Source organism: Scleropages formosus, chromosome 20 (genome assembly GCF_900964775.1).
Source record: "Scleropages formosus chromosome 20, fSclFor1.1, whole genome shotgun sequence".
In the NCBI taxonomy this organism is placed as follows: domain Eukaryota; kingdom Metazoa; phylum Chordata; class Actinopteri; order Osteoglossiformes; family Osteoglossidae; genus Scleropages; species Scleropages formosus.
The window spans coordinates 14682083-14698572 of NC_041825.1; the positions used below are offsets into that span (position 1 = coordinate 14682083).

General features: G+C 38.8%; 1 protein-coding gene across 3 annotated transcripts in view; it reads left to right on the forward strand.

Moving 5' to 3' along the window:
• LOC108940084 (dynein, axonemal, heavy chain 9) overlaps positions 1-16490 on the forward strand; it is a 91062-nt gene that overhangs the window by 41571 nt on the left and 33001 nt on the right. For all 3 annotated transcript variants that reach the window (XM_029246646.1, XM_018761940.2, XM_018761941.2), the window contains 9 exons: positions 731-892; positions 1061-1294; positions 4797-5057; positions 6402-6827; positions 7837-7956; positions 8562-8750; positions 9873-10108; positions 10253-10375; positions 10524-10728. In XM_029246646.1, coding sequence (XP_029102479.1) covers positions 731-892; positions 1061-1294; positions 4797-5057; positions 6402-6827; positions 7837-7956; positions 8562-8750; positions 9873-10108; positions 10253-10375; positions 10524-10728 — 1956 coding nt within the window. The remainder of the gene's footprint in view (positions 1-730; positions 893-1060; positions 1295-4796; positions 5058-6401; positions 6828-7836; positions 7957-8561; positions 8751-9872; positions 10109-10252; positions 10376-10523; positions 10729-16490) is intronic.

Here is a 16490-nt window from a genome sequence, read left to right on the forward strand (position 1 = left end):
TAAATTATGAAAGGTTGGTCAATAATAAGCAAATTCCTCCATGGATACAGCTGATTCACACTTATTGCTTCTGCTCATACCACTGATATCACATTTTGGTGCTTTTAATGACACTTTAATTGTTCTGAAAAGTTCAAAACCCTGTTTTAGGGAGGGATGGCTAAAGGTCAACAGCTCAGATAAATTGCTTGTGAGTGCCAGCGAGCTAAGATAATACAGTCCAAGCTTTCATAATTGCTATATTTTAAGTACCAGCTCATAAATTCGCCATTGTCTTTCCACATATTTAGTGTTTACATTATGTTGTTGGTTTGTAGACATTTCATATTTTACATTTACATTTATTAATTTAGCAGACACTTTTCTCCAAAGCGACGTACATCTAATACAAAATACAATTTGTGTATTACAGGGAATATACATCTTAAAACAGTACTTCAAAGAATCGTCTCAGTTTAAGAAGCTACTATTATAAGACTATACTCTCCATCATTACACTGTCAGCTGTGGATTTTCAGTTTCTGTCTGCACACACTCTTGCGGAAACTATTTCAATGGTACGGTACCATTGAGCAAAGTTATTACCCCAGTTACACTAGCCTTTTAAAGGGATAAATGATGGTTACTTGCTTAGAATAGTATTCCAGACAGGTTGTCTTGGGCAAAGGTCTTAGCTAAATAAACAGAAGTAAATTTAGCTGTCTTGTGCTCTGTGGCCCCTCAATTATAGGTTGCCCTCTGCTTCTCTCCTGTGGGCAACAAGTTGCGGGTGCGAAGCAGGAAGTTCCCAGCCTTGGTCAACTGTACTTCCATCGACTGGTTCCACGAGTGGCCGCAAGAAGCCCTTGAATCAGTTAGCTTTCGGTTCCTCCAGGACATTGAGCAAATACAGGTTTGTTAACAGGCTGTCACAGCTGCATTTATGGTTGAATCTAGATGTCTTTATATGTAGAGGATGTGAGTGCCAGATAACTTTAAATTATTGAAAGATATTTTAATGATCTCTGCATTAATATTTAATCAAATTCCTTGTGTCTAATTTATGTTTCTGAACCCTTAGCCAGTATTAAAGGACTCTGTCAGTAAGTTCATGGCCTACGTCCATACCAGTGTCAATAAGAGTTCCAGGGCTTACCTGGCCAGTGACCGGCGCTACAACTATACCACACCCAAGTCCTTCCTGGAGCTGATCAAGTTGTATCAGAACCTGTTGTCCCGGAAGGGCAGAGACCTGGCCCTTAAAACCGAGAGGCTGGAGAATGGGCTCCAGAAGCTCAATAGCACGTCTTCCCAGGTGTGTCTGAGACGGCCTCCATCCCTGGGCCTCCCTAGAGTAGCATTGTATCATTGTCTGCACCACAATGCATCTGTTTAATGCATAAGCATTCTCTACCTGTCTGCATAACATTTATATTGACACTTTTCTCCATTTGGGTTCTCCAGCGTCGCAACATTCTACTTGAAAGTCATTTGCACATATGTTTTGACATCTGTATCAGTTAATTTTTTCCTCTCTGTTTGCCTTAAATAACAACATTTTCATTTCACAAATTTCAGTTGATTTTTCTTCATCTTTTCCACACGGCTGGCTTAAGTTACTGATTGTGCTCTTCTGTATTTTCACATTTCGTTGTTTCTTTATATATTTTTATTTTCCCTCTGGTTATTATTACAACGGTCTCAGCTGGAAGATATTTATGTACAGTGGCGTCTCCAGCCCGCCTCCAAATCTCTGTGCATCACATTTGTTGTTCAACAGCACAGCACATCCTTAACAAAGTGGTCTCATAAGGCTTCGCCCACTGACGTCAGCGGCTTTCTGTGTCTCAGAGCGAGTTGTTAAGGTTTATTATCCACTCTTAAATCTCAGTAATAAGTTCAGAATGTGGAAGGGCCTCAGCTGCAACTCTTCATTAGTACATTGATTGCTTTGGGGGTCGGCAAAGACATCTGTACAGCTGCCTTTTTACATGACAGCCTCAAATATATCTATATATGTATATATGTATATAAGAAGACCAACAGGTGTCACGAAAGGTTGAGGGTACAGTAAAAGATGATTCTTGAGTATAGTCAATTTATTACATACCACTATATGAACAAGTATACGTTACATGAGTAGCTGCATATAGGCTTTTCCATTATTGAAGAAACATATTAAAATTATTAAAAATAACAAAAGAAATATATGTTTATGTAACCCTTGCAAGATCGGGAGAAGTGAGTCCAAAAGAGGTGAATTCTGAGATCCTTCTTAAATGTAGCAAGAGATTTAGTAGTTCTGAATGAGAAGGGGAGGTAACTGGATCACAGCATCACATTGGAGTCAGAAACAAAAACCTTTGTGCTTTAGATTTCTGACCTCTTGTTATTTTAAAAAAAAAAAACAAAAAACAAAAAAAACTGGTAAATTTTGAGAATATTAATTTTAATCTTATATGTATTATAATATCGTCCATTCTCCACCAAAAGCATTTCTGTTTTGAGATGATCATACATTATTGTGAAGGCTGCTTTTTATTCGTAATGAATGCCTGAATAACAAATGTATTTGTGCTAGTTACTTTAAAAGCGATATATCTCTACAAGTCAGATCCCAACTACATGGACATTTTAGCTGATCAGGTTACCAGACTACCTTTACAGGAAAAAAATTGTCATGTTGTTAAAATAATATTTAATTGATGTCATGTCCATTTTATATTGATTTTGGCTGGTACATTATGTAGCACTTCCAATATATTTTTATGTTTTATGACATCCCAGGATACATCTTTTAATAGCTGAGGGCCTTCATTTAGTAATTTGGAAATAAAGCAGGTTCGGCTTAGAGACACATAAGTGCGACCCCAGAGGAAAATTATGACTAAACCACTCGATTGCTTATCTGATGATAATGGCTTTTGGGACAAAGTTCCACTCTAATACTGTGCATATACAAAAGCTTAGCATAATTTTAACAGCTTGGTGCTTCACAACATATACTCATTTACATCATGCAGTTAGATTTTTACATTTCATACTGTTCATAGTCAAATGTAAGCCCAGGAAATCAAGGGTACTTAGAAATCTGTCTGTGGAGCATAATAATCTTGAAACATACCTGCAGATTTTTATTTTCCTGCTTACCAAACAAATCTGTTGTGATTCATGTTGTGTCCCTTCATTAGCATGTCATGTATCCTGCATTAATATGAACAAAATTTGAATGGAACAATGTTTGGTCCCTGTATAGTACTGTAGTAAGCATGTCTGTACCAGGGACTAAACAATCTGCTGGTTCAAAAACTAATGCAACTTTTAGTACTTGACATACTTCTTGAGAATGTACTCTTGTGTTTTTCCATTCAAATGTTCATGACTCAAGGCTCTTCGCTAACTATTTTTTAATGTGAGCATTCATATATGCTGTATCCACTTCCCCCTCTGGGAAGTCTAGCACAGGAAAATTATGTAATGCTGATGAGTAAAGTATGAATCTGTAAATCACAGCCTTTGTTTTCACAGGAAGGTGTTATACTGTATACTGTTAGCCATATTCAATGAGACTGAAAATAGATCTATGCATAAGTTTAATTGTTTTTCATATCAGTGCTATAGTATTCACATATGTGCCAGCTCCTACGTGTACGTTTCATTGACCTCAGGATATCAGCCTGATTGTGTGATATTGCATTGTGTTGTTATGTTACCCAAAAGGAATTAGTGCAACTCAGAATAACACCCCCTTCTTTTGATTAATGTAGCCATATGGAAATGAGCAGAAATATCTGGTTTCTTCTGCTTATTTGCTTAATTAGTCTTTTTCTGTGTGGCTATTAGAAGCATTCAAATCATATCCTGGCTTTTATGTACTTATATTTATATTTATAACTTTAATTGGTTGTCAACACTTTCTTTTTTGTTGCCTCCCCCCCCCCAAGAAAAAAAAAAACGCACTATAATTTATTAATGAAATTAGCAGCTACGTTCCCCAAATGCAGTCCTTAAGAAACTCTTGTCAGCAGGTTTCAGAGTGGTTCAGTGGGATAAGGCTTTCTCCCTCTGAGGCTTGCATCTGGACTGTCTCATTCAGCAGTTGCAACCCTGAGCACCATTGTTGTGGAGCAGGTTGGCTTTGTCACATGAGGAAGGGGGACACTGAGGCCAGGATTACCTGGACTCTGTGCTGCATGCACCTGCAAAATCGCGCGTTCAATCATGACTGTTTTATCCAGTTTGAAAAGCCGTTCATAACAAAGTTATGCTATTGCTTAATATTTCTATCAAATATATCAAATATATAATGCAATGAAAAACATAAGATTTAGTTTCTATGCTTATTTTAAGATTATTTCATTTGTTTAATGTATTTTCATTTTGTTTCTGGTCTGCTACTCTATTAATTTTTTGCAGTGAGTCGTCATACATTTCTTTCATATTCATTTCTTTCACATCATAACATTTCTTAGAAATTTAATCTTTTCATTTCTGATATTTCCTGCTTTGCAATCTGTCTTCAGAATTCTTATATTATTATGCATGGTGAGGGTTTACTGTAATTGATCTGTAATTGAAAAGTCATTAGAAGAAAAATCTATTTATATCTATTAGCAAAAAACTTCAGTACATTTTTGTTATTAAAGAAAAAATGATTCTATATAAATTTTTGCTTTCAGAAGACATTCTAAGATGCATATCTTACAAAAACTCTTTAAGAACAAAGATGTAATTAGAAGATTAAAATAATTTTTGTTTATAATCTTTTAGGCAAACAGTTGACTTTGTAGAAGTCTGAATCATGAAATGTTTGATAGGTGGATGACCTGAAAGCCAAGCTGGCTGCCCAGGAAGTGGAGCTGAAGCAGAAGAACGAGGATGCAGACAAGCTAATCCAGGTGGTTGGGGTGGAGACAGCGAAGGTCAGCAAGGAGAAGGCTGTGGCTGATGAAGAGGAGAAGAAAGTGGCGGTTATTGCTGAGGTTGTAATGGGGAAGCAGCGGGATTGTGAAGAGGACCTGTCCAAAGCTGAACCCGCCCTGATAGCTGCCCAGGAAGCCCTCAACACTCTGAACAAGGTAAAAAAAAAAAAAAAAAGCATTCAATATGCTTTAAAGTACAGCTCAGTGAATTGCTGGAGAGAAGCATCTTTTGATTCTTTTTTTTCTTCTTCTTAGTATTATTATTATTATTATTATTATTATGTGACACTTCATTGTGACATGTTAATTTTATATAGTAAAGTACTTACAATGATTTACCCATTTGTGTTGCTATGTAACTTTACTGTGTCAATTCAACATATTACCTTGATCAAGGATACTGCAGCAGGAGAGTGATTCAGGAGGAGGTCCATTTGATTCCAAGATGATGGCTCTAAGGGCTACAGTACCTGTTTGGGACTTGCTCCTGCCCTCTCTTTGTAATAACGCTAGTTCTTAGGGTTGCTTGTTAAATGAACCAAGTGCGTTTAGTTATAAATTGAATAATTTAGTTTAATAAATTATTCCATTTATGACATATGACTGGAATGCATGCAGTGTCCTTCATAACAGTTTGGAGGGGAGTACATGTTTGTTTTCGTCTATCCCGAATCTGCTAAATGAGTTGACATCACCCAGCTGGCTGTTTTGGTTCAAATTACATACTTTGCTTTTTTATACCCTTTTTGAGTTTCTTTTTTTTTTAAGTTCTAACCAGTGGGGATTATCTACAATCTTCATGATTTGTCCTTAATGACAATCATAACCGACAGACCTCCTGCAATCATTTGGGTGTATTAAAAGTGTCAAAGCAGACAGATTTCTCAACCACTACTGTATAATTAATCAGCAGGCAATTTGCAGGGAAATGATAGGATTTGATTATATTGCAACTCCTGTTGTGAAAACGATAAATATAATTTGTGCAAAAGCCTTATAAGAGTCAGCTGACAGCACTGCCTGACAAACTAAGTTTGCTGTTCTAGAACTGATGTAATTTGGGATAATCTTTTTTCAGAAGCGAGGTACAGTTTCTATAACTTCAATATGGGTTTATGGTGTATAAATGCATTATTTGCTGTTACAGATGAATTGGCTTAACTTTAACACACTGGTTAGCTAACTTTAGAGTTACAAAGAGTAAATATTTTTTTTTTCCTTGAGATTTTCTTTTATGGTTGAAAGTTTTCCCAAGTGTTAAGTTCACTTGATGGAAGAACAAGAAGTTTCCCGACAATCAATCTCAGGAGCTCCTCAGACTAATGAAACCACCAGGGGGTTTAACTGCTCTGTGTCTAACGGAAATGTCGCCGCTGCTTTCCAAAGCAATCTGCAGCTTACACCTTCTGTAAAAACCCTGTTTTCTGTGGAAGCTTATCAATATTCCCCCAGACACCTACTCATGTGTTGTTTTTGCAATGTTTTGCTCATAAAAATCAGAACAACTTGACGGAGCTGAAGTCCTTCGGCTCCCCCGTGGCTGCTGTTACCAACGTGACTGCGGCCGTCATGGTGTTGATGGCTCCTGGTGGCCGTGTCCCCAAGGACAGGAGCTGGAAGGCAGCAAAGGTGATGATGGCCAAGGTTGATGCCTTCCTGGATGCGCTAATCAACTTTAATAAGGAAAACGTCCATGAAAACTGCCTCAAGGCCCTCCAGCCCTATCTCCAGGACCCCGAGTTCCGCCCGGAGCTGGTGGCTGCCAAGTCTTTAGCAGCAGCAGGGCTCTGCTCCTGGGTGATCAACATTGTGAAGTTCTATGAGGTGTACTGCGAGGTGGAGCCCAAGAGACAGGCCCTCAGCAAGGCCAATGCAGAGCTAGCAGCAGCCCAGGATAAGCTCACCACAATAAAATCCAAGATTGCTGTGAGTTAAATGATACACTCTCTTTTTTGCAACGGAGTACTTTGCTTAGTATATTTGGAGGTGTTCATTTTACAATACAAAAATTCGAAATTATAAATAAAGTTAAGGACAGGGTACACAGTGTGGCATGTGAGTGCTGGAACCTCCCTCCTTCGGGTTTGTGGGTTTAGATGTGGATTTGAATCTGACTGCTCAACCCCCCCACACACACACAGTTTAAAGACACAATTTAAATGTTTCAGAAGAACTGATGACTGTACAGGTGGTCCCCGATTTACGATGGTTCGACTTATGATTTTTTTCAACTTTACAATGACGAGCTGGCGATAGACATTCAGTGGAAAGCGTACTTTCAATTTAGTTTTTTTTTTCTTGGGCCAAAGACATGTAGTGCCGTACTGTCTTGTGATGCTGGGCAGTGGCAGCGATCCGCATCTCCCAGTCTGTCATGCAGAGGTATGTATTAGGTGTATTAAATGCATTTTGGACTTAACAATGTTTTCGACTCATAATACGTTTCATGGAACGTAACCCCATCGTAAATCGGGGACCACCTGTATTATACACAATTAGTGTGTGACTGCATGAGTGTGTGTGATTGTCTGGCAATGATCTGCTGTCCCCTTCAGGGTGTACTCTGCCTATACTCTTCACTACCTATGCATCTTGGGATAGCCCCGAACCACCACAACACCAAATTGGACAAACGATTTCTAGAAACGAAGATTACTTTTTTACTTTGGCTAACACACTTTTTTTTTCAAGGACAAATACCAACCTTGACAATTAATGGTATTTTTCCATATGCTTATTCTGAACATGTGCCAGGACAGCTGATAAAATTAAGTACTGTTTTCAAACTTTGGGAAGGTAATGGCAGGAGATAATTTCCTTTGAAATGTATGTCTGTTTGATCTTTGTCGTGTAATGAGCATTCAGTCATTTGATGAGCATTGCATTTTTCAGTGTTTCAGCACTTACCTTTTTTCATCTTCACCCACCCTCTCAGCAACTGAATGAGAACCTGGAGAAACTGACAGCGAAGTTTGAGAAGGCCACGGCAGAGAAGCTGAAGTGCCAGCAGGAGGCCGATGCCACGGCATACATCATTTCTCTTGCCAACCGCCTGGTGAGCATTCCTGGCATGAACTCCCAGCACCCAGCTGGAACTTGATAAATCCCCTCAGAACTGAAGTTTTTCGCTGAAAGCATTGCTGACAGAGCAAACGCATTCTTAATTATTAATTATGTGCGATTTTGAATAAACCTTAAACATACTTAATGTTCCATGCATCCACACTGGTTAATGGCTGGTTAATCATTTCACTATTTTTTACATTTATATACATGTATATAATATATATATATATAATATATATTTGTAAATGTATATTTGTAAAATGTATTTGTAAAATGTATATTTACATTTAATTGACAACTTTATCTAAGACTTACAGAGCTGAGTTTGTATATTAAGATTTTTCCAAATTATTTAATCATCTGTATAGTTGTGTATTCTTTCTTTACTTGTTCAGGGTAAATACTTTGCTGAAGAGTATTAAAATAAAAGTGAGAACTGAAGCCAGTACCTTCCAACTGCAAAGCAACAGCTGTAACCACTAAACTACACTAATATGATACTGCATGTGCGATAGAAACGTGTTGTAGTTTTTACATACGTACTAAGTGGCGACAGTATGTTGGTCATGAAAGTATGTGTTTTTCCTGTGATAGGTAGGGGGGCTTGCATCAGAGAATGTTCGCTGGGCTGAAGCTGTGAGTAATTTCAAGCACCAGGAGAAAACACTTTGTGGAGATGTGTTGCTGATCACAGCCTTTGTGTCCTACCTGGGATATTTTACAAAGAGCTACCGCCTGGAACTGATGGACAAGACCTGGAGGCCTTACCTGAGCGAGCTCAAGGTCAGTTCCAAAGTGAAATCCACACTATCCATTTAGTTATGGTGTAGCGCCGACTCTGGGGAAAAAAGTATCAATTAATTTGTACACAGCTGTTGAAGTTGTATGTATAATTAATAATCTCTGAATGATGGCACAGTGGTGCAGTGGGTAGGACGCAGGACAACTGTGTTATAAATATTTAATGAATGTCTTTATTAAAGCAGTTCATGTACTTATTGTATAGCTTAATGTGAACAAGGAAATAAAGATGACTATTGCATGAGTAGTATCAACAACAAATATACTGGCAGCCAGGGTTTGGTTGCTGTGGCTTTGTGTTCTGTTAATGAACAGCAGGAATTTTTGTTGTGCCTACCGCTCATTGTCATCCTCCTTGCTTTGTTTTGTGTTGGTGCTCTAAGAATGGTTGACTTATGCTATTCAAGTAACATATGCTGGTTGGACCCCATCTTCAATGTGGGTGGCTGAAGGTGTTGCATTCATGGCGGTCCACCACACCAAACTGCATATTTTTCTTCACTATAAATTGTAGCTGCCCTGGCAAGCTGCTCTCTGCTTGCTCACATACATTTTATAGAAGGTCTTTCTACAGCTTTTGCTGACTCAACTCTGCCCTTAATGCTTTGTGTTCTTTAAGTCAGTGCCCTCTTTTTGCGAGTCAGGGCACGTTCAACAAGTTGCCTAGTTCTCCCCTCACTGCTAAGAACTAAAAAAGGGGGTTAAATGAGTTCAGATAATAAGACGAATCAAGTGTTTGTCGCCTAGGCTGGCAAAAAAGTGTCCTGCACCTAGACCTTCAGTAACTATAGTCAAACAGGCCCTGTGAATGTATTGCACCCCATTGCATCAGTGTGACAATGTGCTGCATTTAAAATCACGTACATACAAATGTATCTGTTAAACCCTTTTTACATATATCAGTGTCAAATTTCCCGTTGTGAAAAATACATTAACATGAAAAATGTGTTTTCAAAATGTGGTCCTCGTTCACAGTCAAACTCGATATTAAAATCACTTTTGTCTTATTTTCATTTTAAAATAAAGATAATTTTACATAACAAAGATATTTTCACTAGATATAGTTTTTTAGTAATTAATCTGTGGTTTCATTGTTCCTCCAAGGTGCCGGTTCCAGTGACACCAGACTTGGACCCATTAACAATGCTGATGGATGATGCAGATATTGCCGCTTGGCAAAACGAGGGACTTCCTGCAGACAGGATGTCAACAGAAAATGCCACAATCCTAACCAGCTGCGAGCGCTGGCCTTTAATGGTGGACCCCCAGCTGCAAGGAATCAAATGGATCAAAAATAAATATGGAGAAGCCCTCAGAGTTATCAGGATAGGCCAGAGAGGGTATATGTCTGAAATAGCTCTGTACATTTTTTTCCCCGCAAAGTGTATGACTTTCTCTGAAAATAGAAGTTGTGTGTTGGGATTAGTAATTTTTGGTAAATTTCATGAATTTGTTTCTTGAAATTTTTTAAAAATATTTTCCAGATATCTTGATTCTGTGGAAATGGCCTTGTCTTCTGGTGAAGTAGTTTTGATTGAAAATTTGGAAGAGAATGTGGACCCAGTTTTGGGACCTTTGCTTGGTCGAGAGACTATAAAGAAGGGGAAGTAAGCATCCACAGAGTTCCATCTTTATCTGTATTTGCCCTTTTAACATAAATGGTGTGCAGCAGCACATAAATAAAAAAATCACAAATGTGGAAAAGGTTGTCCTTTGGAAAACTAATTTATGTTTTACTTTACTTTATCCTTAAAGGTGCATAAAAATTGGAGATAAAGAGTGTGAGTACAACCCCAACTTCCGTCTCATCCTTCACACGAAGCTGGCGAATCCCCATTACCAGCCAGAGCTGCAGGCCCAGTGCACCCTCATCAATTTCACAGTAACACGGGATGGCCTCGAGGATCAGCTTTTGGCAGCTGTGGTCAGTATGGAACGACCAGACCTGGAAGAGCTGAAGGCAAGTATAAGTGTGGGCTTGGCTCTTCGGCACTGGCAAAATTACAGTGTCGCTTGTTGGGAAAGGCTCAAGAACTTGAGATCAATATGTGACCTCAGTTTTAGACTCCTCATTCATAGTTCACTTGTGATGCTTGAAACTGAGGGAAAACAACTGCAAGGTCGCTTTTCAGAAAAAGAGATTAATGTGCTTTAGGATGTTGTGTCTTGTCATTTTCTCTGTAATCCAGCAAATTAGTTTTAGTTTGATTATTCGATGAATACCAGGCTTGGCAAATGTTTCATTAGTACTGACAATATTATGAGGTAAATTTTATATTAACACTATTATTAGGTAATACAGTTAGTGTGTACAGAATGAAATGGTTGAAGTGTTTCTGCATTGGCTATGAAATGAACCTAGTAGGTGGATGGTCATGATAGACTGATTGGTTTGCCACTAATCCTTAGCTGTTGAGCTTTTCGGATTTCGGCCACCCCTAGCTAACATTCTGCTGCATGAGCTCCTTACATCTCACCAGTTTTCAGAGGCATATCCAAATCCATGTGTCGGTTGCTTGAATTAGGTCTGCAAAGCAAGGTTTCTGGAAATGCCTAACATGTCTGCAGCTGGATGGGACCAGAATTTCCACATTGTCCCAGTGTGCAGAATCATCTTAATGAACTCAGCTGTGTGACAATGGCTTGTTTCTCCCCACAAGCTGATGTTCATATACCCATGTTGAATGTTTCCTTCCACTTTGTCCCACGTAGTGACACTCACAATTCTGGCACTCTATTCTATAGATGACGTTTCTTTTTTTGAGATCTTTGTGGATTTGCTTGGGTCATGAGAGGGTGGTCCACAATGTGTTACACAGTAGCCGCATGAACCCTATGTGGGCATTGTAGTCTAGGCGAGATCTTGGAAACATTTGTAATGTGTGGTAGAATGATACTTGTAAGTGCTGAATCATCTTCAGCCTGTAGACAACTGGTGTAGATAAATCTCTTCATATTGATGTTTTTCCTCAGCTTTGTGCAGAGCATCTGTGCTCCAGTGGGTTCATGCACGGATGAACAAGGCTCGAATGCAATTTTTTTATGCGAGGTTGGGTGATTGCTGTTATAGCTCAGGACATGGTCCGTGTTTGTGTATCTCGGGTTTCCGTTGCGCTCCAATGCTTCCTTTAGCAGTTGTCCAGCAGTGGTAGACTGTCTTCCTGAGCTACTAACCTTCACTTCTATCCTTTTTAGTGTCCATAAAATTGAAAATAATACAGATATTTATTTTTTGGATTGGACTGACAGATCCAGCACAATGGGTCTGAGGAGGCATTTTTTGTTGCCACTGTCAGAATTTTCAACAGGTCTGTTCCTCATGGTAAAATTTGCATTGAGAACTGGATTAGCATTCTTGGCACAGTCTTTAACATTTGCCCATGATGTCTTCTGTGTCTCACTGTAGTATTGGTTTCAAGTGTGGCCTCCCAGGGGAGGGTGAGCAGGAGGATATGTGTTTTTTTTCTGACAAGACCAGGAATACTCCCAGTTCACTTTCAGTGTCAGGTTTTTCATTTGGATGTGTTGGTACACCATGCCAGTAAGGTCAAGGTGGTGACTCAAGAAGAATAGGTGTCTTTCCTGACTAGGCTAGGAACACTCCCAGTTCACTTGCAATTTCACATTTTTCATCTGGATGTGCTGGTACACCATATAAATGTTCAAGGAGGATAGGTGTCTTGGCAGTTCATTTCTACGTCTCCAGTTTGGTACACTATTTTGACGTTGTTTTAAAAAAATTGTAAAGTTATCAGAATGAATTAGACATAAACATGATTTTTTTTAATGAAATGAAGTAAAGAGCTGCTTCTGAAAAATTGATTAGCCTTAAATGTCCCTGTTCAATTTCCATGATGCTTGCATCTCCTTCTCTGTGCTCAACTGGAGCTAAAAGTGACAGTTATTCTAATAAGACAGAGATGTTATATCAGCAGTTTGGTTTCATATGAGGCCATCAATTGCTATTGTTCCTGTAATTATTTGATCTGACTTTCAGAAGTGTAGTGTCAAATTTGCAGTTTCATCGATACTCAGTTAACATGCCTTGGTCATTATACTGTACATTTCTATAACAAAAACGTTGAACAAGTGTAAATTGTTTTTAGGAGCAATTAGAAAACTAATTTAAGGATGGTTAAAATAGCTGAGCATTTTTGGAAGGTGAAAATAGCATGGATCATGTAAATGGTAGAAAAAACACCTGCTACTGTGTCGCTTCTCTTATAGCTTATATACAGTATACATACTGTAATGATGACGTATTATGGTGGAGACTAAGGGGTTGCTCCCCCTCTCGCCCCTCGCTCCCATGCGCGCGCAGGCTGATATACTTGGCCGTGTACACATTTTGTGCCTCGCACGTTTTGGAGTTTACTTTAATGTTGTTTATTTTTTTGTAAAGACAGCTGTGTGAAATATGTCATCCATAGTTGCCTGCAAGATATTAAAAAGAAGAGCTTCCTTTTTTCCGTGTCCGACTGGGTTTATATAATTATACGCCTTTCTGGAATCCACGTGAGGATCTGGGCTAACTCATTAGCCAGATCCTTACAACACACACACATTTTCAGAACCGCTCGTCCCATACGGGGTCGCGGGGAACCGGAGCCTACCCGGTAACACAGGGCGAAAGGCCGGAGGGGGAAGGGGACACACCCAGGACGGGATGCCAGTCCACCGCAAGGCACCCCAAGCGGGACTCGAACCCCAGACCCACCGGAGAGCAGGACTGTGGCCCAACCCACTGCGCCACCGCACCCCCATATACAGTATACTGACTCCCAAAAAAAACAGTAAATATGGCCAGTAATTACTACCGAAAAGAGAATATTGAGGTGAGATTACTGCTCTCTCTGTGATCTGTGTATTGACCCTGTGTGCCGAGTGAAAATCCCTGAGGTTGGGAGCTAAGTGGAAGGCAAGATGAGGTTTTAAGAGGTAGATTCCTTCAAATTGTGTTTGGCTCTATATTCCTTTTTTCCTCTCCCTGCAGTGTGAAAATCTGTTGTATTTTGTATAGTACTTTGAACACTGGAGTCTGAAAAGAAATTGTATATCGTTCTGAAGCTGGGTGCTGTCAGTCTGTAGTAGCCTCTGTAATAGAGGCATAGAGAACATTGGAAAAGGTCACAGTGTCTATACTGACAATTGGCTTAACATTCTAGCTCTTTGTCATTGCTTGTACCACAGTTGAGGACTGAGCTTTCTGAAAAGAGATGTGATCCCACAGTTAGCTGTTACACACAGACACTATGCAGATATGGCAATCAGTGAATGTCAGCTTAACCAAACATCTACATGTCATTTTTAAAATATACAGTACCTAGGAAAGCATACAGGTAGCAACCTTTGCTGAATTAGTACAGGTGTTTGAAAACATCGCATGAAAATTCTGAAAGTATTTTTCAATTTCAGCTAATTTATTCTTGTATATTGTTCTTCTCACCAGGATGGTACAGGGTGTTGAACATAGTTTGATTGCTACAACAAAGACGCAAGTGGTACAATACCAATATCCAGTTACTATGGTGGCAGACATAGATGACTATCTGAATAAGCCAGCTGTCAACAGCTGAGAGGAAACTAAACTCCCAGCTATGAAGAAGGGGAAAAGTAAACCTCTGGGGGTATATTTTTGCTTAATATATAGAAATACCCTGTAAGTGGGTGATGTACCTTGCTGGAATATGCTCCAGAGCACCATGACCCCAAGTGTTTATTATTAATGGAGGGATGGATTTTCCAGACTATTCTTAGACTTGAAAAAAGTATTCCTAGTACTTCAAATGCTTGATTTACCAAATGTCTAATATTTCACACCTATTATAACATGATATGCAACTCAGCTCCCACTTTCTTAGAATGATTTGGGAATGCACTGCCTGAGTGTGGTATAGCATGCAGTGTACATGGTAATTATGTACACTGGGTAATATTTTTGCGCATTCAACTAGGCTATAGCACTATTGCAACATATTCACTTTATGGTTTAAAGCATGTCCAGTGGGTAATTTCTCAGCAATCTGTCTCTTCAGAACTTACTTATTACTGCTCAAGTTAATGAGCACTGTGAATTGCGATGGAAGCTGCAAGAGATATGGTACACGTGTTAAATGGATATAATTAAGTGAATGAAAACGGATTTTTCAAAGCCCCATACCTAATTATATTAAATGTTAATAAAGCTTCTGTGTCGGGCATATGAAATGGATTTTTAGCTGTCAATACACATTTTCTGTTTGGATTCTCCTACAGTCTTATTTTGCACATTCCAAAAAAATAGCAAAGGTGTCACACAAAAAGAAATTGCTGATGGCTGTGTTTTTAACACGAAGGTTCAGTGTATTTGGAATGTTATAAGATGTAAAAACACTGCACTCAATTCAGCATTTTTCCTGTATTTGAGATTCTTAGACGCTGATATTTTTGTGGTATACCTGCATGGACTAACAGTTTTCTTTCCAATGGGAACCAGTTATTGCTGTTGTGTAGGGACAAGTCATTGTGTTGTCTTGCTCCACTTAGGCTTGATAGGTGTAAAAAGGGAAATGATGACTTCAGTTTTGGTTAATCAGAGGGAATACTCCACATCCAAAATGAACTGACTCGGCACTGATGTTTAATAATCATTTTCCTGTCATGATGGACATATATTATCTCATTTAAAACCCAATTAAGGTTTGTGCTGACTGGTTAATTGTTTGTTTTCTGGACTGGGTAATTAGATGCACAGTATGCCAGCAGAGACCTAATCGTTAATAACTGACTCATTAAAATTTGGGATTTTGATGAAGTTTCCCTCTCCTCCTCTGCTTCAAGACAGTGCGCAAGGTCAAGGTCCCACAAGCTCAGTGGGCGCATCAATTCCCCTGCATCTGTTTGCCGTTATTTATATTCTTAGTCTCTGAACACCACATTGCTTTACTGCAGAACTTCAGGCCGAGTCAAAGACACTACAGCATATGTAATAGCAGGCTCTGTTTTGGGTAATTCAGCATGAAAGACTTTCAATTCCCTTTATTTTTGCCTTAATCATTCTGTCAGTTTTAGGACTCATGAAATATTGTGAAATGGATCCCTGGACTTTTTTAATTATTTTTCTTTTTCCAGTTACCGAGGCCTTTAAAAGGGTTTCACCCTTTAAAATAAGGTTATGTTTCATTTTTTTCTATATCTGACATGACCATTCACTAATCCTGCCAAAAATGAAGTACTCCAATTCGCCAGTACATACGTATATAGCACATGTACTTTTTCAGTCATTCATCAATGAGCATCATCTACAACTCCATCCCTGATTATCCTTTTGATCCATAAGTGCACCAAAGCTATGGTGAAATGTTTTTAACCATGGATTTGAGAATGAGTTCCATAAGATGAACACAGCTGTTTGTACAGGCTGAGGATACAGATAAGATATGCATGTCCTTCCCTATTTATATGAAAAGCATTATTGTGTTTATTTCTTGCTGTGTTGTTTATTTGGTTTCATGATAAGCCCCTCCTTTTTTAGCTGACAAGTACTGGTAAAGCCCAGAAAGAAAGAAAACTGCTAATAACTAACTAGCAGCTTGCAATCTAAGGGTCCCCAGTTTTTGAATCCTGCTCTTACTGTAGTACTTTTGATCAAGGTACTTACTCTGAACTGATATAGTGAAAATACCCTGCTGTATAAATGGGTAACCAACTAAATGTCACTTGTGTAAAAAATAGTGTAAAAAC